The 25,471-nt window shown below is 43.3% G+C and overlaps 1 protein-coding gene across 1 annotated transcript; it reads right to left on the reverse strand.

The window, feature by feature from the left end:
• Positions 1 to 9,348: 9,348 nt before the first annotated feature.
• Positions 9,349 to 24,180, reverse strand: LOC138589476 (tumor necrosis factor receptor superfamily member 14-like). The gene is made up of 6 exons (XM_069659773.1): positions 24,167 to 24,180; positions 18,074 to 18,197; positions 11,859 to 11,952; positions 11,621 to 11,749; positions 10,036 to 10,125; positions 9,349 to 9,392 (listed from the first exon to the last, which is right to left on the reverse strand). Exons 2-6 carry the CDS (start codon positions 18,110 to 18,112, stop codon positions 9,355 to 9,357), a joined length of 390 nt encoding a protein of 129 aa, XP_069515874.1. The 5' UTR covers positions 18,113 to 18,197; positions 24,167 to 24,180; the 3' UTR covers positions 9,349 to 9,354.
• Positions 24,181 to 25,471: the final 1,291 nt, after the last annotated feature.

Raw genomic sequence — 25,471 nt, forward strand, 5'->3', positions numbered from 1 at the left:
CTCCTAATGGCATTTGCAAGAACCCAACACTCCCGAAACACAACAACCAATCAGAGCAGAGCAGTCAATCGGGCTGCTGTCAATCACACGCTGCGCAGCAGCACAGTCAAGATCAATTTCTTCAGTGTGCGCAGCGTCAGCCTGTTTGTGTCCACAAAGGCTGAAAAACAACCACCAGGAATGAAAAGCTGCCCATCCCTCCATCGCCAAATACGGCTTCTACTACAAGAACCTTTACACCGAAGAAGACAGAAGAGGAAAAGGCAAGGTAAAAAGAAAGAGTTGGACCGAGACAGAAACAAAACAGCGTTAACACTGGAGCAGCATTTCTGAGGTGGAGGGAGCTACGGGACCTGAGAGGATTATAAAGTGATGCTGAGTTAGACAGTTACCCCAGCTTGATTTATGCTGTATTTGCTTTCAAAAAACGTCTCCACAATCCTAAGATGTCTGCGGTTACTGTGACTTTACGTTGGTGTTGCAGTCGGGCTAACGTTAGCTTGTTCCCACTGGTGCTGCTGTATGGCGTTTTTTCATGGCAGAGTGGCTGAAAATATCTCTGTGAAGTGCCCAGGCAGGGTTACTTTCAGGTTACCAGGTTAGTTCTGTGTGCCTGTGCTCGCACAGCTAAATGTTCACAACATCAGTGAGTTACTGCTTAGTTGGCTCTGTTGTTTTTTCCACAGTCTCTGTTAGCAAACTAAGTGCTGCTGGTTTTGCCAAATAAAATTAGCTGTAGATTGCCAGTGTTTCCGCTAGGATTTTTTTCAGCAGCTGGGGGGGGGTAAATTAATTGATCGCAATTACTCGCATATATCAATGATTTCTGTGAGAAGCACACTTCCACACTCTAATTGTTCTCTTTTCTTCACTGTATTAAGTTTTAATTCACAATCTACTTTAATCTGATCCCTTTGCTTTGCTTCAGTCCCCCAACCCACCTGCACCTCTGCTCTCGGCATAGCTGCTGGCCCCGCCCCCCTCTTTCTGTCTGCTTTGTTGACTGCCTTCATCAGCAGTCTGTTTAATTAAGTTACAAAACTTAAATATTTTCTATCGCAATTCAAAACAGCACGTGAGCTGCGTGTGCACGAGGGAGGTTATTAATGACGTAGCGATCAAAAAGATCATCCATCGTTACCAAATGACATCGGCAAACGACTGTTTATTTGGAGCGGACATCTCCGTCGTTTAATTGCAACTTCAGGACACGTTATAGAAATCTGAAGCAGCGGCGGTAATAATTTTATTAATTATTTAATTTCAAAATGTATGTAGCGGAAACACTGGATTACCGTTCACAGTAAAAATACTGATTTCCGCTGGATTGATGTGTCTCTGCTTCGATTGTGTTGGTGGTGTAATACAGCGGCTGCACTTGTTGTCATTTCACGTTTTTATTGGTGTGTCCGCCATATTGTATATCTGGCTTATTCAGCTGCTGTGGTTACTAGCCTGCGCGCTCAACGGACAGTTCCTCACGTTGGTGACGATCAGCTGGAGGGTTCGTCCTGGTCGAGGCAGAGCATCTGGATAGAGAGACGAGAAGAGGAAAACATGAGAAAGAGTCAGGATGACACGATCGGACTCATTAAAGACAGATTAAAAGTCAGGATAGCTGCTCAGCGCTGACTTCAAAGTTCACTTCGTGTCACACAGAAGAACAGAGAGACTCACAGCAAAAACCTTCTTTAAGATGTTGTTCAGAACCAGCGTGAGTAACGTAAAGACTTTAAGACACAACGTGACATTAAACAGCTTTAAATCCAACTTCTGTTCATGAACAAGATGCTAACATTAAACAAGATCTGCTGCTTCAAAATAACAATGAAATGCAATTTAAACATTCTTCAGATTGACTGTCTGACAATAAAATCATTTGATATATTTCTCTATGTGAACACAATGTGGAAATAAGGGAACCAAATGGCTCACATGGAAAACCAACGTCTCTGAACGGTCACATTAATAAAGTCTGTTTGAGCCATGTTAGCATCACACCGTCTGTTTCCCATAATAACACTGAACATGACTATCCAGAGACACTTTTACATACAACGTAGTCTACTTGTTTCTTTACTCAACCAAATCAAATTCAACTAAAACATAAAAACACATCATAAATATTTAGCTCCGTGCGTACCTTCATTACTGTCAATCCCGAACAATAAAACATGCTAATCATGCTAACTCTGGCATCCACATACAAACAGCAGGCCCGGGTTGACCTCACTGACGTCAGACGTCTGTCTCTATGGCGCGTGCAACAACAACTTTTGCGTTTTTAAAAAAAAACACTGAACGGTCGCCATGTTTGACCAAAACTTTCAATTTTACACTTCACAAACCCCCAAAACATGAACAATTACACTTTTTACACACGTTTCTCTCAGTAAATTCTAAACACTGTATATAATATTATTTAGAAACAGTCTATCGTAAAATAATTGTCTATAAATATGATTATATGATTTTACATATAAATAGTGGACAAATATTTCGACTAACAGTGAAATTAACTTAAATTCACCTTTACACATACCGTAGTAATTTGCTATTACAGCACATCAGAATCTTGTGTTCTATGTAATATAAATACAGAGCGAACATGTGTCTTACCATAGCGCTCATCCAGCAGGCGGAAGATGTCGATGGTCAGCAGGTGCTTCTCTCGTCGGAATCCGGGGGCCATTTCTTCGTCTCCTGACAGCTTCTTGGAATCTTCCAGATGATGGTCGAAGTCTTCTTGATGAAAGTTTGTAATCTCCAAATAAATCTCCAAAAAATCGAGCTCGTTCAAGTGTCTCTTGTTCTGCGCTCAGGTTTGGAAAGGAATTAGAATTATTGTGACCTCTGCTTTTATAGGGGCCCCTGAACACGTCAGGCCTCACCATGACGACCAGCGATATGAAAAATAATAGCCCAATATTATTAATATTATTCATAAGAAAATACATTTCGTTCTACAAATAATACTTAATTAGATGATACTAAAGTAAATAAAACCTGATTATATTAGAACCAAATCGATTACGCTTACTCACTGGCCAATAGGCCTGGATTAATAAGTAATTGATTTGTGGGCGATCGTAATAACAAAACAAAATAATACAATCAAAATCATGATTTTGATCAAATTGTGTGTTGATGCTATATGTGTTGAATTAATAACATCGTCACTGTTTTTCTCTTATTATCATTGTGTGGGTCAATAGCTACATAGGCATCAATATGGAAATATGGAAAAACCTGACATCGGATGTAGAAGTTATATTCCTTTTATGGTTCAAATATTAGGCTGTGAGTATTTCTTAGCAGCGCCTTCAGGGGTCTGTAAAGAGTCATCAGAGCAAAGAAAGGCCTTCAGTTTAGGACAATAACCGTGTGAGATATGGAGCTGCTAATACTCAAATTTTAAACCTTAAAACGAAATAACTTTTACTTCTCTGTGATCACGTCATCTGATTTAAAAACGTAGAATAAAAGCGGAACGACAAACAAAACATGACTGAAGATGTTTTTGTGATTCCAGTGAAATGTTATCACCAACTCACCAAACCGGAAAAGGAAACATTATTTGGTGTATAAAGGCTCATATATTTTATCAGATGTATAAACGTCCTCTATTAGGTATTTTTTGAACGATAGCCTAATTTTTATAAGTACTGGATAAAATAAAAAAACCCAAACAAATCCATCCTCAATGTAACAGAGTTAGGAATAACCTTTATTGTGGAATTTCTGCAACATTGATGTGACTGTATTGTTGATGTTGCTCTGTCGCCACCTGGTGGATCAAAAGCGCAACTGCATGGGTAGGGCTCCGTGTTGTACTGTGAACAGTACTTACCTCAGCAAAGGAAAAATCTCATGAGCTGAAGGTGGGTGCGTGGTTGCAATGGTGCAGTCGGTGTTTAAATGTTTGCTTTAAAACAGTTGCATTGCTCAAACCCTGAATTGAAGCCAAAACGGCCCTTCTAATGTTTTCGGCTAATTCGGCTGGGAAGATAGGCCACTCCACCATGCAGGTCAGACCGCTGAGCCAGAGAGCCAGAGAGCCAGCGAGTAGCAGTAAGGAAGCGGCTGGGGCGATGGATGGATGTATAGATGGATGTATAGTTGGATGGATGGATGTATAGTTGGATGTATAGATGGATAGATGTATAGTTGGATGTATAGATGGATGTATAGATGGATGGATGTATAGTTGGATGGATGGATGTATAGTTGGATGTATAGATGGATGGATGTATAGTTGGATGTATAGATGGATGGATGTATAGTTGGATGTATAGATGGATGTATAGATGGATGGATGTATAGTTGGATGGATGGATGTATAGTTGGATGTATAGATGGATGGATGTATAGTTGGATGTATAGATGGATGGATGTATAGTTGGATGTATAGATGGATGGATGTATAGATGGATGTATAGTTGGATGTATAGATGGATGGATGTATAGTTGGATGAATAGATGGATGGATGTATAGATGGATGGATGTATAGTTGGATGTATAGATGGATGGATGTATAGTTGGATGTATAGTTGGATGAATAGACAGACAGACAGATGGATGTACTTTATTGGTCCCAAACTGGGAAATCAAAAATCAATTTTCTAGGCTACGACCAATAAAAACTTTGTTATATAAAACTAAAATAAATTAAAGCCAGATTATATTAGGACCAAATCGATTACAGTCACTCACAGACCAATAGGCCTGGATTAATAATTAATAATTAAATGGGCTTCATTTGTTTTTTAAAGTGGACTTTCGTTATAACAAAACATAATAATTAAATTAGTATAATAACATGATTATAAAATTGTGCTCTGATATGTAAAAAACGTAATAATGAATTGAATTGAATGATTTTTTTATGTCTTGCTATTTAATTATCAGCCCGTGTGGATCAATACATAGACCTATGTGTTTTACAGCACAAGTGAAAAATATGGTAAATATGGCAAATTTTATGGAAACATTATTATTTTTTTGTTCCTCAGTATCCTGACGTGTCTGATGAACACTGCAGCAGGTTGATGGCTCAAATATAGCTTAATAATACGTATTTTCACTAAGTATAGCCCAGTTTTAGCAACTCACTACGCTTCCGAGGCTGGCGACTAGCGCGCCGAAGCTAACAACCCACTGGATCGGTTACTGGACAGGCTGGTAATTCGGAAGCTCATGACCAGCCTAGCCAGTCGCCAAGCCAATGGGTTGCTATGTTAAACGCATGACTTGCCACCCTGGTCGAATGAACAGGCGGCCAGTTAACGGCCTGCACTGCGCTGACTTATCACTGGCCAGATCAATAGCTGGCTTCGGCAAGGACATAGCCTCCTTCGGCCTCTCAATAGTCTTAATTTTGTCCTTTTCCCTGCACCATACTGTTTAACACGAGGACTTGTTACCTTTCAGTCTGCAGTCAAACACACGATAAATCCACATCAGACACTTTTAAGATTCAAGAAAGAGACTTTTATTGATGCAGTGATATTTAAACACAGAGTGGACTCAGAGAGAGAAACACAGAGTGAAGAGAAGCATCAGAAAAACATTCAGAACAACAAAAACAAAGTGATATTAAAGTCTGTTCCTCACAAGAACTCAGTGACGGCTCGCTGCTCTGTTACACAACAGGTAAAAATCCTTTATTTCAAATAAGACATTTAATTTAACGTCCTCTCTTCCTCCGCGCTGTGTTTCTGATCATGCTTCAGTGTTTATGTCGTCTGTGTTTGCTGTTCATGCCTTTGTTTCTCTTTTCTTGCAGCACGTTTCCCTTCAGACTTTATGTGTTTTGGTTTCTGCATGGTTTCTGTTTCTGCTGCTGTTTTCCTCTGATGGAAGAGCTTCAGGCCGCTGGAGCACGTTTGCCCGTGTCGGCCTCTGTACAAATGTGCACTCGGACTCAGGTTTGAACTGATTTGAATTTGGGGTCAAAGGTCAAAGATTACTGTGACCTCTCAAATAGGATATAAACTTCAACTCGACTGGTTGATGATATTTGCAGCATAATATTACATCATATAAGATTGTAATAACTTGTAAACCACAGCAGCAGAGAGGATATATTTATAGATGCTGTTCTTGGTGTGGACGGCTCTTAAGGCTGGATTTTAAAGCTGCTATTTACAGAAGCCCTGAGCGAACATGCCTCGTACATTTCATTTACTCTGTTTTCCCGTGATAACGACTCATTTCAGTTGTTTCCTGGAGGTCACCGTAACGTCAGATGATCATAACTCGTATCACCAATCGAACATAGAAACAGGCTGAACTTCCCTCATCAGTGTGGGCGATGGCAGCATGGCATGTCCTGCTCTGTAATTATAGAAGAACATAAAAACAATCCCAGGTACCTTTTCAGCGCTGTAGCCAGGCTGACAGAGAGTCACAGCTCCATTGAGCCATGTTTTCCTATAGCCCTCAGCAGTGATGATTTCATGAGCTTCTTTAATGACAAAATCCTGAAGATTAGAGACTCTGTAACCTGCTGCCCTTAACTGGTGCAGATGTATCTTTGGAAACTGCTCAAAAACCTGATGTTTACACTGTTTGTCTCCAATTGACCTTCCTGAGCTAAATTCTCTAATCACTCCGTCTAAACCATCGACCTGTCTTTTAGACCCGATTCCAACCAAGCTGCTGAAGGAAGTCTTTCCCTCAATTAGCACCTCTTTACTAGATATGATCAATATGTCTTTATCGACAGGCGATGTACCACAGTCTTTTAAACTAGCTGTAATGAAACCTCTGCCCTAGATGGCATCATCCTGGCCTCCAGCACTACTGTTAGGAATCTGGGAGTTCTGTTTGATCAGGATATGTCCTTCATCTCCCACAGAAAACAAATATCAAGGACAGCCTTCTTTCACCGTCACAACAAACATCAGACACATCCTGTCTCAACACGATGCAGAAAAACTCGTCCATGCATTCGTTACTTCCAGGTTGGATTATTGTAACTCGTTACTATTAGGCTGCCCTAATAAGTCACTAAAAACTCTGCAGCTGGTACAAAATGCTGCAGCACGTGTGCTGACAAGAACTAGGAAGAGAGATCACATCTCTCCTGTATTAGCCTCTCTGCACTGGCTTCCTGTGAAATCTAGAATAGAATTTAAAATCCTTCTTCTTACTTACAAAGCTCTTAATGGTCAGGCACCATCATATCTTAAAGAGCTCATAGTGCCATATTACCCCTCTAGAACATTGCGCTCCCAGGATGCAGGCCTGCTTGTGGTACCTAAAGTCTGTAAGAGTAGTGTTGGAGGTAGAGCCTTCAATTACCAGGCCCCCCTCCTCTGGAACAATCTACCAGTCAAGGTCCGGGAGGCAGACACCCTCTCTTCTTTTAAGAGTTAAAACTTTCCTCTTTGATAAAGCTTATAGTTAGGGCTGGCTCAGGCTGGGACCAGCCCAGAGTTATGCTGCTATAGGTTTAGACTGCCGGGGGGATCTGACACACCGAGCTTCTCTCTCTCTCTCTCTCTCTCTCTCTCTCTCTCTGTCTCTCTCTCTCTCTGTCTCTCTCTCTCTCTCTCTGTCTCTCTCTCTCTCTCTCTCTCTCTCTCTCTCATATTAATGCAGCTCATTAACTCTGTGTCTTCTTGTCCCATTAACGTTACTAACCATATATCTTCCTGGGAGTTCTTGCGCTCCCTTGTCTCGTAGGTTCTGCTGCTGACCGGCTCGACTCAGTCTGCAACACCTACTAACATCAGACTTCCCCATAGTATCATTATTGTTGCTGCTAATGCTAATAGTAGACCTGCTGACTTCAAGTGTTACAATTACTATTATCAGCCTTTCATCATGTCTCTGCTGTTCTTGCTAATCTTCACACTAGTGTACCACTATTATTGGCATCATAACCATAAGTATGTATTAGCTGCTGTTGCTGTAACAAGGACATATGTTGTTGCTGCTCTCTCTGCCTGTCTCTATCCTGCATCTCCTTCTGTCCCATGTTCGTCCCATCCAGTCTCTTCAGATGTTCAACATGAGTCTGGTTCTGCTCGAGGTTTCTGCCTGTTAAAGGAAGTTGTTCTGCCACTGTGCTGGATGTTGCTACGTGCTGCTCATGGTGATTCATGTTGGGTCTCTCTCTAAATAACATAAAGAGTCGGTCTAGACCTGCTCTTCTTGTAAAGTGTCTTGAGATAACTCTGGTTATGATTTGGCGCTATACAAATAACATTTGATTTGAATTTGATTTAATATCACAGCGAGCAGCCTGTTGTTCTGTTTTCTACATCGACACTAAATGATCCGTTATCACGAGAGAACCAGCTTTGTTCTCTGGAGATAACCAGATAAAGAAGTCGAGATCTTCAGCAAACAACTGAAATGACTCGTCATCGTCTGTATGAGACGTGACTGTGGTTCATGTGCTGCTGACACATTAAAGCTGCTGCAGAAGGTGAAAAACAAGAAAGCAAAAGAACAAGAAAATAAACAGATGAATATAAAATAAGACTTTGTGTTTATAACAGACTGTTGAAGGACCCACTTTGTGTTTGTGTTTATAGTGTGTGTGTTTGTAGCATGAGTGACAACCTCAGCTGACGTCAGCTCAGCTTCATGGAGAGAAATGAAACAATTCTCTGCTTCACAAACACGAGAGCTGAACACTGAGTCTGCTGCACGACCTCTGCTTGACCTCTCTGATGGACCAATCACTGTGTGACGGTAAACTGTCTGCATGTTCAGGTTTGTTCTGTCACCTCCTGAGGAGAGAAGAGATTTATTTATAACAGGAACATTTTATAAAACCTGACAGAGTCAGTCAGTGAACATGTCAGAGGAACACTCTGCTGTCTCACCAGCTCTCTGATGATACGTCTGAGAAGCATCTGTTCCTTTAAGAGAAATATTAATGAGTGAGTGACATAATTTAATTATTTCACTGTTAAATGGATTGAGAGTAAAAAGAGAAGAAAACATACCTGTTCCAGAGTTTCTGCTTTTCTTTTGTTTTCTGTAATAAAACATAAACAATGAATAAAAACTTGATGATGTCACAGACAGTATTATCTATTAAAACATTTTTTTATTTTTTTATTGACCCAAAGAAAATCTTACTTTTGTTTCGAAGTCTTTTTATCTTCACTACGAGAGCCACGACAACTGCAATGAACAACAAAGTCCCGACTGTCACTAATATCCCGGCTGTATTCAGTCCTCCACATTGAGCATCAGTTGAATCAGTTCCTGGTTCCAGCAGCTGTCGTAACTTTGATTCACACCTGTAATGACAGAGGGACATTTATTAGAGGAACACCTGTAGGAGCTCATGGACTCATGAAGGTGTGTCCCTGTCTGATGTGAAGCTTCACTCACTGTGTGTGTGGCCGACAAGATGTAAACGTCCCATCTGAAAACACAGCACATTTATTAAAGTGAGATTTTGTCTCATGAATGTTTTAATATAATCATATCAGTGTGTCCAGTTTTATACCAGAGGATCTAAAAATGTGAGAATATCAGAACTCTTTCTGTGACAGTCGTCAACACCAGAGAGCAGAAGAAGTTTTCTTTGAAAGATAACTGACACAGAACTGATCTGAGAAACATGAACTCATTATGTATTTTATGGAGGACACTGACTGAGATTCAGCTTCTCCTGCTTCAGTCACACAATCACCTTCCACTGTTCTGAGCTCAGGCAGGAGCATGTTTGAAACATCACACACTGTTCAACCTGAAACATATCAGCTAACAGGGAAAGTTCACAGTCTGGGGAACAGTGTGTGTTTGCTTTGTTGCAGAGTGCAGAGCTGGTTAGCCTAGCTTAGCATAAAGACTGGAGTCAGTGACTAAATGGGGCCTTTTGGTTCCAACAGAGAATTCAAAGTTTGATGAAGTCTGATTTGTGCCTCTGGATGTTCTTCTCAACAGCGACACTGTGGGAGCTCCTGGTTATCGTGGTGTTTAAAGCAATCTGCTGTTTCACACTGAGATAAAAATATGTCTGAGAAATGAAGATTAACTGACGGTCTTATCAAACTCAAACTCACCTCTCTGACTGATGCAGTAAAATCCTTCCAGTGGTTCACAAACTGTGTCTGATGTTTGGGTACATGACGTCTTTATCCTCATACCAGAACCTGTCAGCACACACACAGAGGTTATTATGGACCGACTTGACCCATCAGCCAAACACACCTGGCAGATATCTTCTCTTCTATATAAGGTAAGGCTATGCTCAACTCAAATAGTTTCTGTGAATTTTATTTTATTTTATTTTACCAGGAAATTTTCCCATTGAGATGCAAGATCTGTTTTACAAGGGAGTCCTGGCCAAATCGGCAGCATAAAAAGTTTCACACAAAACAGAAACAGATTTAAGACAGCAACATAAAAGTTTCAAATACAGAACAATCAACTGACTGAAAACAGCAACATAAACGTTTCAAGTGCTGAGCAGGCAACTGACTAAGACAGGCAAGCAAATTCATCAACCAATAGCTCAATAGCATTCAGCACTAGGACATTTGCATTTACTGATCAAACGCTCCTTCATTCGGCTTTTAAAGACTTCCAAGTTAATTAATTTCTCCAGTTTGAGGTGACCCTGTAGCTGGAACCATGATGAGGGAGCAAAGACATTAAAAGCACTTTTACCAAAGACAGATCAAGTTCGAGGAATGACAAACATGACATGTCCATGTGACCGAAGGATGTGGCCACTGAAAGTTTTAGGAGACAGTAGAGAACATCAGTAAGAAGGCAGTTCATGTAGTATCGCCTTGTAAAGGAAGATGTACCAATGTTCCATCCTGCAATTATGTAATGAAGACAAGCCAACTTTCTCATACAAGATGCAGTGATGGTGCAGAAACCCAGACCACACACGAATCGCAACGCTGCATGATACACTGAGTCCAGCGTTTTCAGTGAAGATGAGGTAGCGTGCATATAAAGAATGTCACCGTGGTCAATAACTGATAAGAATGTTGCTTGAATGAGTTTTTTTCTTGCAACAAGAGAAAAACAGCTTTTGTTTCTATAGAAGAACCCTAATTTCACTCTCAGTTTTTTTGTGAGGCTCTCAATATGATTATTAAAAGACAGGTTTTCCTCTAGTAAGAAACCCAGATATTTATATGTTGTCACACGTTCAATAACCTCGTCCTTAGATGTCGTAATCTGATTCTGACCTTCTGTTCCAGTCCGTTTTGACCTTGAGAAGCACATCATCGTCTTATTTGGGTTAAGAACAAGTCTGAATTTCCAAAGATTTCTTTGTATAGTATTAAAAGCGGCTTGAAGTCATTAATTGCACAAGTTAAGGAAGACGAAGAAGTATATGCAGCAAACATCTGAGCTATAACTCAGATCATTCACATTTAGTTGTGGAACCAAAACAGGCTCAAATGTTTCAGAATATTGACCCAAAAAACAGCTCCTCTCGTATCTGAACACTCGTTGGACAGAGAACACGGATCTTTGATTCAGGCAGTCACAGCGTTTAGCTCAGCAGCTGCTCTTTAGCTCTCTGTCTGTTTAACCTGCTTTGTTTGGTGTCGCTTAGTGTTCCACTCAGGTTTGGAAAATATTATTATCATCATATTATATCATATTATATTATCAGAAATGTACCTGCATCACAGTCTCTACAGAAGAAGCACTGCATACGGTCAGTAGGCTGGTTCATGAAGGTTCCCTCAGTGCAGGGCAGACAGGAGGTGCTACTGGACTCTGAGCTACAATCAGTTTGAACTTCACTTCCTGTTAAAAAAAAAGAGATATAAATATATTTTTTAAGTCATAAGCATATATATATATATATATATACACACATATATATATATCCCTTTAATTTTCAGGTGGCTCTTACCAGGAGGACACTTGAGACAGCATCTATTTCCTATCTTATACTCAGATTGATCACATGTGAGAGCATGACCTCTGAAGACATTCAGCACGAGCATCTGTGAAGAGAAGAGAAGAGAAGAGAAGAGGAGAGAAGAGAAGAGAAGAGAAGAGAAGAGAAGAGAAGAGAAGAGAAGAGAAGAGAAGAGAAGAGGAGAGAAGAGAAGAGGAGAGGAGAGAAGAGGAGAGGTTTTCAAAATCCCTTTATTTAACCACTGCAGGGAAAAAAACAAAACACTGTCACCTCATCAAATGAGGTCCTCAAAAATACATTAAAACTTTCACTGAAATACCAAAATCAAAAATGAACCATCAGCTCTCCATCGCCCCCCACAGAGCAAAGAACCCCCCCAACAGCCCACATGTGCCTGAAGGCCTGCAGATTGTCCATCATGTGGTAGTAAGAGTACTCCACCCTCAGCCTGGCCTTCAACAGTCCCTTCAGAACCGGTACCAGCTCCACACTGCCAGCGCCCTCAGTCCGGTTCCTGCGAGTCAGCCAGATGGCCAGCTTGGCAGAACCAGAAACAAAGTTCAGCAGAGTACAAATGGTTTTCTTCCTGGCGCTGTATTTCGGGCCAAAAATAAACAAAACAAATGAGAAGTCCTCCCCGAGACCCTGAAACCACCTTTTTAAAAGTTCAAACAGTTCTGAAAGCCGAGGACACTGAACAAATAAGTGAGCCAACGTTTCCACCTGTGAGCAAAAAATGCACCCCTCCCCCAGCTCCGGATCAAGGTGCGCTCTGTATCTGTTCGTAGCTATTTGCCCGTGAACAATCCTCCACTGGAGGTCTGCTGTCCGCTTTTCAACGGGCAGCTTGTACAGGGACCGCCAGCTGCCCTTCGGGGAAATGTCTGGACCAAAAACCTCAGTCCACCTCGACTCCTTTAGACCTGCCAGAGAGCGCAGGTTCAGCACTTTGACACAGGCCTGGTACACAGCTTTCTTCCCCACATCTCAAAACTTGTCCAGGTGGGGGGTTGTGATAGAGAGCAGCTGGCCTCCTCCTTCCTGCCACTCTCCTACAGCTGGGGTGATGGAAAGAGAGGGGAAACAGTACTCGCTCTCCTCGCTCCATTGGTCATACAGAGTCCTGTCTCTTACAAACCTTCTGGAAGGCTGTGGCAGGGCAGCACAGACCTCCTCCACCACTCTTTTGATCAGCCTGACTGATGTGATGCTGCTGTTCCTCCTCAGTGTTTCAACAGATTCAGCCGTCATCTTCATCAGATGGCCCAGTTTGGTACAGCCGGCCTCTCTGAAACCAGCTCTCAGGCTGGCAGACTGCAGCGTTTCTGTTCATATGAGAGTGTTGAAGAACAAGGGTTCCTCAAACAGCCACATGCCCGGAATCTCATTTGTGGCACGTGTGATTTTAAAGATGTGCCACGCCTGCAGTACCGAGCTGTAAAAAGGTGTGAGTCGAGTAACGTCCACGTCCTTGGGTTGTAGGAGGAAAAGCTGCTTGTCATAACCCAAGCGCCCAGCTCTCCTCAGCAGTAATCGAGCTGTGCCAAACCAGCTTGGGCCACAGTCGTAGAGCAGCCTCTGTGCAGTCCGGAGTCTAAACGAAGCAATTTTTGCCTGGATGTTGATCAGTCCTTGGCCTCCCTCAACCACAGGCAGGTAGAGGGCTGCTGCTCGGACCCAGTGCCGTCCAGACCAGAAGAGGTCCAGGATGGCTCTCTGTATGTCCTCCACCAGTCCTTTTGGTGGCGTCAAAGCAACAAGTCTGTGCCAAAGAGTCGAGGCGACCAAGTTGTTGGCGACCAGAACTCTTCCCCTATATGACAACTGGGGTAGCAAATATTTCCATTTAGACAACCGAGCGCACACTTTCTCCTTCACTCCCTCCCAGTTCTTCATTTGGAGGCCCTCATTGCCCAAAAAAACTCCCAGCACCTTAAGCCCCTCCTTCCCCCACTCAAGTCCCCCAGGCAGACTGGGCACTGCCCGACCCCTCCACTGTCCCACCAACAACGCTTCACTTTTTGCCCAATTCACCCGTGCAGATGAGGCCTTCTCATATAGGGACAGGGTATCCCGCAAACACTGAACGTCCCCCTGGCTGGAGACAAAAACATAGACATCATCTGCATAAGCAGAGACAGTAGGAGAACAATCAAGAGTGCAGGACCCGGGCAGCGAGAGACCACTGAGTCGATCCCTCAACCTAACAAGCAAGGGCTCAATCGCTAAACTAAACAGTTGACCGGAGATAGGGCAACCCTGCCTTATCCCTCGCTGTACAGGAATTGGCCGACTCAGCCCTGCCCCCATCTTCACCATACACTGTGCACCACTGTACAATAGACCAACCCAAGCAAGGAACCCATCACCAATACCATAAGCCCTCAGTGCAGAAAACAAATACGTGTGATCCACCCTATCAAACGCTTTCTCTTGGTCTAAAGAGACAATACCACAGTCCACATCATACAATTTACAAACATCAAAAGCATCCCGAATAAGAAAAATATTATCCATGATCGTCCTGTCAGGAACACAATAAGTCTGATCAGAATGAACAATAATTCCAAGGATGTCTTTTAGTCTGTTTGACAACGCTCTGGACAGAACCTTGTAGTCTGCACATAGCAGGGCAACTGGCCTCCAGTTCCTCAGTAAGGCCAAGTCTCCCTTTTTGGGCAGCAGGGAAAGCACTGCTCGCTGACAAGAAACAGGGAGAGATCCTGTTTTAAAACACTCCATAAAAACACTGTGCAGATCAGGTCCAAGGGTATTCCAAAACCGCTGATAAAAATCAGTGGAGAGACCATCGATCCCTGGTGCCCGTCCTGATGACAGCTGACCGACAGCCACTGTCAGCTCCTCCAGAGTCAGCTCAAGGTCCAGGGCAGCTTTCTCCTCCGAGCTGAGCTGAGGAAGTCCTTCCAGGAGCTCCTCACGACACTCCATGTTGCACTGCTCTGCCCCAAAGAGGTCAGCGTAGAACTCCATGGCGTGGCTCCTCATCTCGCCCGGGCTGGTGGTCACTCTGCCTCCTGGAAGCTTCAGGCAGGTCATCTGCTTCCGCTGCGCCACCGACCTCTCCAGATTGAAGAAGAATGAACTTGGGGCGTCCATGTCTTTGAGCTGCAGGAAGCGAGACCTGACAAGAGCCCCCTTCACTCTCTCCTGCAGGAAGGAGCTCAGTTCCAGCCTCTTCTCTCGCAGCAGCTGACCAGTAGTAGGGTCTGAGTCTCTATGTAAACCCTTTTCAATGGTTTTAATGCTGGCTTCAAGACCCTGAACTGCTGCCTTGATCTTAGCAGTGGAATGAGAGGTATACTGCTGGCAAAACACACGAATTTGCGCCTTACCAACCTCCCACCACAGCTTCAAAGAACTAAAATCTGCTTTTTTAATTTTCCACTGCTGCCAAAAAAGCTCGAAGCTCTGACAGAAAAATCTGTCTTGCAGTAGCTGGTTATTAAAAAGCCAGTAGGATTTAACTCTTTCACCTGGCGAAAGAATCAAGGCAGCGCTGACAAGATGGTGGTCAGAGAAACCGACCGGACTAATGCTGCTATGTGCTAACCTCGAGCTGAGGCTTTGTGAAATGTATATCCTGTCTAATCTGGCTGCACTCACCCTGTTATTGCTGACCCTCACCCATGTGTACTGTCTGGACTGTGAATGTTTAACCCTCCATGTGTCGAGCAGATCCAGATGTGTTGTGATGTTTTTAAGGTTCTGAGATGACTGTGGATGGGGTTCCTCACCTATCCTGTCCATAGTGAAATCTAATGTACAGTTAAAATCCCCCCCCAAAATGAATTGATCCTGATGATAATTTGTGAGTTCATTTTTCAGTCGGTTAAAAAACTCTACTCTTTCTGCTCCTTGATTTGGAGCATGTAAGTTAACAAAGCACAAGACAGAGTCCTCTATCACTGCCCTGAATATTAACAGTCGACCCTTCACCACTTCAGTGGAGGATAAGATGGTAGCATTCACATTTGTTTTAAACAGAGTAGCTACCCCCGCACTAAGGTTAGTGCCATGACTAAGGAGACATGGACCCTCCCACCATGACCTCCACTCTGTCTCATCCCTTGGATTTGAATGTGTCTCCTGTAAAAACAACACATCAACCCTTTTTTGATTAGAGGTTTCAGAAACCAAAGCCCTTTTCTGCCCGTCTCTGCCACCGTTAATGTTTAGAGACCCTATTTTTAGGTTTCTCATGGAGAGGTCGAGAAGGAGAATAAGACAAGATGAAACAACCAAACAGTACAAAGAGGAAAACACCGTGCAATACATGATCATGTTAGCTGACCTCTTTTGGTCCTTAAACCAGTTCTTCCTTTTGTTGCCTTTCTCAGGGTTGTAATGTGTTTTTTAAGGCGGAAGCGCTTCTTTTCATCCAGCAGGTCAAAACCAACAAGCTTTTTCAATACATCAACAGACCTGATGAACTTACCAGTGTCACTGAAGTAATCACTCACTTTCACAGACTTTTTGAATGTTTCATCAAGAAATCTGTTTATCTCCTCTAATGAATAGAGTTCTACATTTCTGTTAGGCGTCTCAGCAATAGATACAGATTCTGACTCAGAGTCATACTCCATGTCTTCTCCATCACATGACGCCTGGCTGTTAAACACACTTTGTCCTTCTGTGGTAATCTCACTGTGACCTCCTTCTGCAACACTGGTAGAGGCTGCTTCCCTAACATGCACTGCTGACTGCAGCCTGCTCACATTCTCAGGAAGCGCCCGCCGCATCCGCGGGAACAGAGCCGCTCGCCGCATCCGCGGGAGCGGAAGCGCCCTCCGCGTCGGCGGGGACGGAGCCGCTCGCCGCGCCCGCGGGAGCGGAAGCGCTCACCGCGTCCGCAGGGACGGAGCCGCCCGCCGCGTCCACGGGAGCGGAAGCGCCCGCCGCGTCCGCGGGGACGGAGCCGCTCGCCGCACCGTCGGAGCGCACCTCCCCTCGCTGTTTATGCGGACAGGCAAAGCGTTTGTGTCCGACATCTCCACACTCAAAACACTTCATTTGTCCTGAGCTAGCGTACACCATACATGTACCATCACCGTGCTTCACTCTGAATGACACCTCCAGTGTTTGTGCAGGTGAATCCAGGAACATGAACACCTGCCTCCTCAGAGACTGGACATGCTTCAGCTTCGGATCTTTACATCCCAGAGTCACGGTTTTAAACACGCTCGCAAATTTGCCGAACCTTCGGAGCTCGTTCTCCAACAACACATTTGGTATGAACGGCGGAACACCGGAGACGGTGATCCGCGTGGAGGGAACTGACAGCGGGGAAACTTGTACAAAGATCTGCCTGATGAACACACCAGCTTCTATCAGTCGATATACAAGCGGCTCTTCCGTCAAAAATACAACCACCGCTTTATTCATTCTGGATGCGAATGACAGTTTGTCGTGGCCTACCTGCTCACCCACAGCCAGCAGAACCTCCTCCACTGCGGTGCTACTGTCCGGCGGGACGATCCGCACTCCCTGCTGGATAGACGGAGGTGGCGTCTCGGAGGACGCCATTCCTCCCGAAAAAAACACCTCACAAACAACTAATTCACTTACCCAACACTCGGTACAAAGTATCAAAATAAGCCGCCTACCTGACCATGCACATACAGATGGGAAACACAGGGAGACCCGAAAACTGGGACAGCAAACAATTCAAACTTTCTGCCACTCGCACTTCCTACCACCACCACCACTCACACTCACACACCACCGGAACCAGAAAGGAGAGGAGAGGAGAGGAGGAGAGAGAGGAGGAGGAGAGAAAAGAAGAGAAGAGAAGAGAAGAGAAGAGAAGAGAAGAGAAGAGAAGAGAAGAGAAGAGAAGAGAGGAGAGGAGAGTGTGGTGTCAGTGAAACATGAAAATCTGGATAGAAATCAGACCGAACTTAGTGTCTGTGTTGAACCCGTGCAGACACCCAGACAGTCAAATGGTCATTAAATGTACAGAAACACGTCCAGTACAGTTCAAATATCAGCTCAGCTCTATTCTACATTAAAGTCAGTAACTGTCATCATCACACCTTTGCAGGTGAGAGACAATGAGCTGCTCATCACTCAGTGTGTTGATGAAAAACACCTTCGGTTCTTCAGTTCATTTCTGTGTTTAACTTTCTTTGAACTTTAGATGGAAAAGAAAAAGATAAAAAAATCTCTGTAATAATAAAATCTTTTACCAGCAGTGATGCAGCTGACCAAAGAGTCCCTCTGAACATCGTTGTATCGTCAGGATCACAGTTTTCATGAAGACGTCTTCTCACTGAGATCTGAGACGGAGGGAGACGCTGATCACGACACCACCTGGGAACAGAGAGAGAAAATATTCATTCACACTTTTTTATTTAAGACAAATGAACTCTGAACTTTGGTCCGGTCCAAAGCCTGGAGGCTACAGTTCAGCCTGGCTTGGAGCAGCTTTCTGAGCTGTTGGTCATTAAATGTTTGTCCATTTTTCTCTTCTCCTTCCTTTGCATCCCAAATTGATGCAAAAGTAGTCAAAAAAAAATCAATTAATTAGATTCATTGTTGGAATCACCTGACAGCAACAGTTTTGATATGATGTGCACATGCGCACATACCTGGGTGGCACAACAAACCCTCTACCCTGCTGCTGAAAACAATCCTAGAGGAAACACTGCTTTCCCATGCGCCATTAGGCCTTTCTCATTTCTCTATTTTGTGCCTCCTCGCTCCTCGCTCCTCCTGCCTGTGACCCGGAAATCGATTTCAGCACGCCATCTTGAAGGATGTCTCAGTTCATAAAATGCATCTCGAGGAGAGAGGATCGAGGATCGAGGAACCGGCACCGTGACGTAAAAAGAGGCGTGAAACACAGCTGGAATATACAAACCACGGCGGGAGCCTGGGACACCTGTTCCGTCTGAGCAGGTATTCTCCGCGGCGTGTCTCACATTTAACAGAGTGCACACCAGACTAACTCACAGCATGTCCACAAGTTTCTATTTCTTCATCACAACCAGAAGACAAATTGTGTCCTACAAAATAAGGACAGGTGTAGGCCTGGGCTTTTTATTTTATTTTAAGCTTCCACAGCCTGATGTTCAGGCATCGACTGTTTTTGAGCAGAAACAAAACATTTTGGCGCGAGGCACAGCAGGTAACTCATTAATTATTTAAATCTGCAGACACGCCGTCAGGTCCGGACATGTTTATTAAAGTTCTGTGTGCTGACCATCAAAGAAAGGTCGGCTGTAAATGTTTATTTCCTTATTGTTGCTGCTGGATCACACGGCTGTATGCTCGCGGGTGCATAAAACAGACACTGGACAGTTAATATCTGTGGGCACGATTGTTGGTGCCACGTAGTTATGCTTGAGGGTTATAATAAATGTTCCTCTTATTTGTGTGAGTGTGTGTTAAATTAAAAAATAAACATGTATGACATCCGTACATTCGCGTCACATTCTGCCACTTTGTGAAGTGAATTAAAGGTAATTTGTCATAAACACTGTTCTGCTGACAGAGTCCTTCATTTTTGGCCCCCGGTTCATGACACCGTGTTGTTTTTGTAGGGTAAAACTTTTTGGCCCTGGCATCTCACCGGAACTACTTACTCTACGTTCGGAACCAGACAGAAGTCCGACCACGGCACTCGGTGAGTAAGCTAATAGTTTTGCATTCGCTACACTACTGGCAAGTATTTCATACAACTGGGGGTCAAAAAATCCCAACTATCCCTTTAAGCAACTTTCTGACTGCTAACATGTCAAGTTTGAAAGCTCTCTGAGCTTCTGTTATGAATCTATGAGTTTACATGTCTCAACTACCATACGACCAGGCTATACTTGGTGCTGTTTTTGGTGTATATAACAATATCTATCAATTTAAACAAAATATTTTTATACAAGAATCCATTTCATGTATGGGAGACCTAAGTCTGCTGCAACAGCCCGAATGATTTCGATCAGAAGAAAGGAGCTGCAAATTCAGAAACAATGTAAATGGGGCGGCTGTGGCTCAGTGGTAGAGTCGGTCGTCTTTCAATCGGCAGGTGGGAGGTTCGATCCCCAGCTCCCTCAGGTTCGATCCCCAGCTCCTCAGGCTACATGTCGAAGTGTCCTTGGGCAAGACACTGAACCCCAAATTGCTCCCGGAACTCATCCAGAAATCCAAGCCATCCACCTGTCAACTGGACCCCCTCCCTACACAACTTGTTAAAACGTGCCTCCCGTCTCTGGTCCCCCTCATTTCTGCCATCATCCGCTCCTCTCTCATCACTGGAACTGTCCCTACATCCTTCAAAACTGCTGCCATTACCCCAATTCTGAAAAAACCTGGCGCCGACCCCTCCAACTTCAACAACTTCCGTCCAATCTCCAATCTACCCTTCATCTCCAAAATCCTCGAAAAAACAGTTGCCTCCCAACTCCATTCTCACCTATCCCACAATAACCTGTATGAACAGTTCCAGTCCGGTTTCCGCCCACCCCATAGCACTGAAACAGCACTCATCAAAATCACCAATGACCTCCTTATGGCAGCTGATTCTGGACTCCTCACCATCCTCATCCTCCTCGACCTTAGTGCAGCCTTCGATACCATCTGTCACACCACCCTCCTCAACAGGCTATCTTCCATTGGCATCACCTACACTCCATTAGACTGGTTCACATCTTACCTCTCTGGCCGCACTCAGTTCATTCAACTCAAGTCCTTTAAATCCACTCCTTCCTCCGTCACTACAGGTGTGCCCCAGGGCTCTGTCCTGGGGCCCCTCCTCTTCATCATCTACCTCCTTCCCCTCTGCAATATCTTCCGCAAATTTAACATTCAGTTCCACTGTTATGCAGATGACACCCAGCTCTACCTCACCACTTCACCCTCGTCCACTCTCCCGCCGACCTCCCTCACTGACTGCGTCTATGAAACAAAAACCTGGTTCACCCTAAACTTTCTTAAATTAAACAGTGACAAAATCGAAGTTTTCCTCATTGGCACTAAATCCACTCTATCCAAAACCAGCAGCTTCTCCCTCACTATAGATAACTCCTCCATTTCACCCTCCACCCAGGTTAAGAGTCTGGGTGTCATCCTCGACAGCACACTATCCTTTCAATCACACATCAATAACATTACCCGGTCTGCCTACTTCCACCTACGAAACATCAATCGTTTCTGCGCCTCCCTCACCCCCCACACTGCCGCCATCCTTGTCCACAGTCTCGTCACTTCCCGTCTGGATTACTGTAACTCCCTCCTCTTCGGCCTCCCTCACAAATCCATCCATAAACTTTAACTGGTCCAGAATTCAGCTGCCCGTATCATTACTCGAACCCCCTCCATCCACCACATCACTCCTGTCCTCCAACAGCTCCACTGGCTCCCGGTTCAGTTCCATATTCAATTCAAAGTCCTCCTGTTAACATTCAAGGCCATCCACAACCTCGCCCCCCCATATCTGTCCGACCTAACTCCATGTTCCCACTCCCTCCCGCTCCCTCAGATCCTCTTCCTCCTTACACCTGTCTGTCCCCTCCGCCCGTCTCACCACGATGGGGAGCAGAGCATTCAGCCGCTCTGCTCCCCATCTCTGGAATTCATGACCACCCCAACTCAGAAACATCGATTCATTCCCCGATTTTAAATCACAACTCAAAACACATCTGTTTAACTCTGCCTATTCCACATGACGCTAATTGCTTTGTCACTTATTGTTTTTTTTGTTTTGTTTTTGTTTTTTTGTTTTTTTCTCTCTCTTTTAATGTGTATTTTGTGTGTATATATATATATCTATATATATCTATGTACGGTGTCCTTGAGTGCCGAGAAAGGCGCATTCAAATAAAATGTATTATTATATTATTGTTATAAGTCACTTGTTGGCTTAAAACAGTCAGGTTGAACTGGAATGCTATGTTACACACATGTTTGATTGAAAATGATTTTGCACAGAACCCTGCAGATCACTGTGTATACAAAAGAAAACCACGATGAAAAGGTAATACTGATCATAGCAGCTAGTAACGAGAATATACTGAAGAGTGTGTCATGTCTCCTCATTTTCCTTCAGTTAAGTTATTATTTTTGTCTCGTTCTTTCATGTTTTGTCATTTCCTGTTTTATTTTGAAAGTAACCCTGTTCCATCTTGTTTCAGATCACTTTACTTCCTGCCCCTGTGTTTCCTGCATCTGGTGATTGTCTGGCCCCTCCCTAATCGGTTTCACCTGTCATTCCCTTCCTCATTCCCTTCCTCATTCCCTTTAGTTTTGTTAGATATAGGTCTTTTGGTTTTGTTCTGTGTTTAATTCCTTTCATGTGAGATTTTCGGTTTATCAGAAGTCGGGTTTGATATCAGGGTTCAGAGTTCAGGTTTTCTTATTATTACCTTTGTGCTTTGGTCTGTGAATTAGTTGTAAATAAATATATTTTATTTACTTTGATTGCTGGTCTGTTGTCGTGCTTTTGGGTTCACATTTGTCTAGGCAGATCGTTACAGAGTGTAAAGAGCATGCTCAATGAAAGGTTTCAACATGAAAGACTTAGGACAGTTGAAACATTTTCTGGGAATAGATTTTGACCAAACAGAAGGTCAGGTCAAAATGTCACAAAAGAGATATGTGAGAAAGATATTGGAGAGGTTTGAAATGCAGGATTGCAGGTCTAGAGACCCCATGTGAGCCAAAACTTGAGTACACAGAAAATGCTGAGAAAATGAAAGATCCACGGAAGTATAGAGAAGCAGTGGGAATTTAAATTTACTTGTCCACATGCAGGAGACCAGATATATATTTTGTGGTCAGTAAACTATCTCAGCACTTTGCTGAACCAACAGAAGAACACTGGAACACAGTTAAACACGTGTTCAGATACCTCAAAGGTACTGCAGAACAGGAGTTATTCTTCAAAAGAGATTACACAGAGAAACTAGGTCTAAGAGTGTACAGTGATGCTGACTGGGCATCAGATGTAACAGACAGGCGCAGTACATCAGGATATTGTGTTAGTCTAAGTAAAGGGAGCTCTTTGATCTTATGGAAAACGAGGAAACAACCGACAGTAGCATTATCGACCTGCGAGGCAGAATACATGTCCCTAACGTCGGCTATACAGGAGTGTATTTATTTGGAACAGCTACTCAAAGGTAGTGACAAATACCAATATGCACAAACAAGTGTATGAAAACAACCAAGGTACTATATCATTAGCCAGAAACCCAGTGGACGGACAACGGTGCAAGCATATTGATATTAAGTACCATTTCATAAGGGAAACTGTAAACAATGGAAAAGTAATCTTGGAATACTGTCCTACTGAACAAAGGATTGCCGATTTAATGACAAAGCCAGCTACAAAGCGAAAACTAAAGAAGTCTGCTCAGGACATGTTTGGCACTTAAAAGTGCACAAAGAGTGTGTGTTCATATTGTTAAGGTAAAGGAGAAACTTTATTTCTGTTTTGTTTCTGTATAACCTCGTGAGCTAAGAGCGAGTGGGGGTGTTAAATGGTGTCACTAAATGGCGCCCTCGCTCAATGTATTGTACTGTTCTGTTTAAGATTACACATGTGCATGCAGATGTGATGTCACGTTCTGTGCCCCCCTGTTATGTTGATGAAGAGGAGAGCAGGCACGGCACCTGCAGTTCTGTTTTTATGCCAGTGTATTAAGATGAATCCTCCAGTACTGGCCCCAAATAAATATGCCAATGGCTAAAGAATAGAGACCGAGTTAAGCTTTGCTTATCCTCTACACGGAAGTCGACAGCTACACACTCCAATGCTCTACAACTTCAACACGTAGTGTCTTCAGTGCTCAGACGCTTACAGAGTGCTGTTAGGAGAAAAGGTGATGTCACACAGCGGTGAACATGCTCCTGTCCCAACTTTTTTGGAATGTGTTGAAGGCATCAAATTTAGAATGTGTGTATATTTAAAAAAACAAACAAAGTATATCAGTTTGAACATTAAATGTCTTTGTGTTGCATTCAATTGAATTAAGGGTTAAAAGGATTTGTAAATCACTTTATTCTGTTTTTGTTCTCATTTGTCATAAACGTTTTTGTACTCTTTACTGACTTTCACTCTTGCTGTGCACAAGTTTCAACAAGTTTCCACTCGACTTCACTCGACGAAGCTTTTTTTCCCACAGGTTTTCCACTTTAGACCCTGACTCATTCCAGATATCTTGTCCCATACAATCACAGTGCATGTTAACATATAATAAAACAAACAACTACTGACTTCAACAGAGTTTTATATTTACTGTGATTCTATTTAAAGAATATAAGGAAAGGAAAAGACGAGTACGCACCTTGTTACATGGAGGCTGACTGCCAGAGTGTCTTTCTTTCAGTTTTCTGTCCTTTCACAATAAAAGCTTCCGAAGAAGAAATTTGTAATCCAGGCTGTGATGTGATAATGGTGAATCAAAACAAACCGTTTAATGGAGGCATTTATACATAATATTACATATTAGTACTCATGTTACATTTATGTTACAGTGTTATTTATCAGATGCTTTTGTATTTAATACAACACGAGCAACGATCAAGACAGGAGAGAACAAAGTCAGTAAGAGCCAACAAACAGCTTCAGGTGTGATCGGACTCTGGTGCTGACAGGCAGAGCACAGGGCGTATATCTTTATCTTTTAAAATCATCATCAGGAACATCAACAAGGTCAATACAGTAATCATCAGCATCATGAATCTACTAATCAACAGAAACCACATCCTCAATGTCATCATCATCAATAGCATCAATATCATGAAGGTCAGAGGTGATGATGAAAGAGCTGGGCGAAAGGGACTCTGCAGACTCAATGGAGTTTGGTAACTCGTTCCACCACCGGGGGAATACTGAGAGAAAGAGTCTCGCTAGTGACTTAGATTTAGAGATGTCGGCAAGGCATGACAAGATCCGTCGTGTCGTCTGGTGGGAATGACAGGAAGAGCTGGGTATCGACTGCATAGCAATAGTATGAGAAACCATGGGAGCGCATGATTGCACCAAGTGAGGTGGTATATATTGAAAAGAGAAGGGGACTGACCCTTGAGGCACCCCTGTGGATAAGCTGTGGGGTTTGGACACTTCTCCTTTCCAAGATACTCTGAAAGATCTCCCTGAGAGGTAGGACATGAACCAGAGGAGGGCAGATCCTGAGATACCAAGCTCAGAGAGAGTGGAGAGGAGGATTTGGTGGTTCACTGTGTCAAAGGCGGCTGACAGATTTAGCAGCAATAGAGCCGAGGACTGTCCGGCAGCTTTAACCAGACGCAGTGATACTGTTACCGACAGTAGTGCTGTTTCTGTAGAGTGGCCCCGCTTAAACACAGACTAATTTGGGTCCAACAGATTGTTCTCGGACAGGAAGTCAGAGACTTGATTAAAAACTGTGCGCTCAAGTATTTTTGACAGGAAGCGTAGAAGTGAAACTGGTCTGTAGGGTTTTGGGCTGAGTTTGATAATAAGATACTTAGTTAATGTATTAAAACCTATTTTGAACAAAGCAGGATGCTTTTATTCTGAAGGCAGGGAAACTAGAAACTGTTTTGTTTTGTGTTTTTAGTAGATACAAGAAACTGTTTTTTTTAATTTGTCATGCAGAGCTCTGTGA

Source organism: Semicossyphus pulcher, unplaced genomic scaffold (genome assembly GCF_022749685.1).
Source record: "Semicossyphus pulcher isolate SPU_LCO1_2020_fin unplaced genomic scaffold, fSemPul1.0.p SCAF_13, whole genome shotgun sequence".
NCBI lineage: Eukaryota > Metazoa > Chordata > Actinopteri > Labriformes > Labridae > Semicossyphus > Semicossyphus pulcher.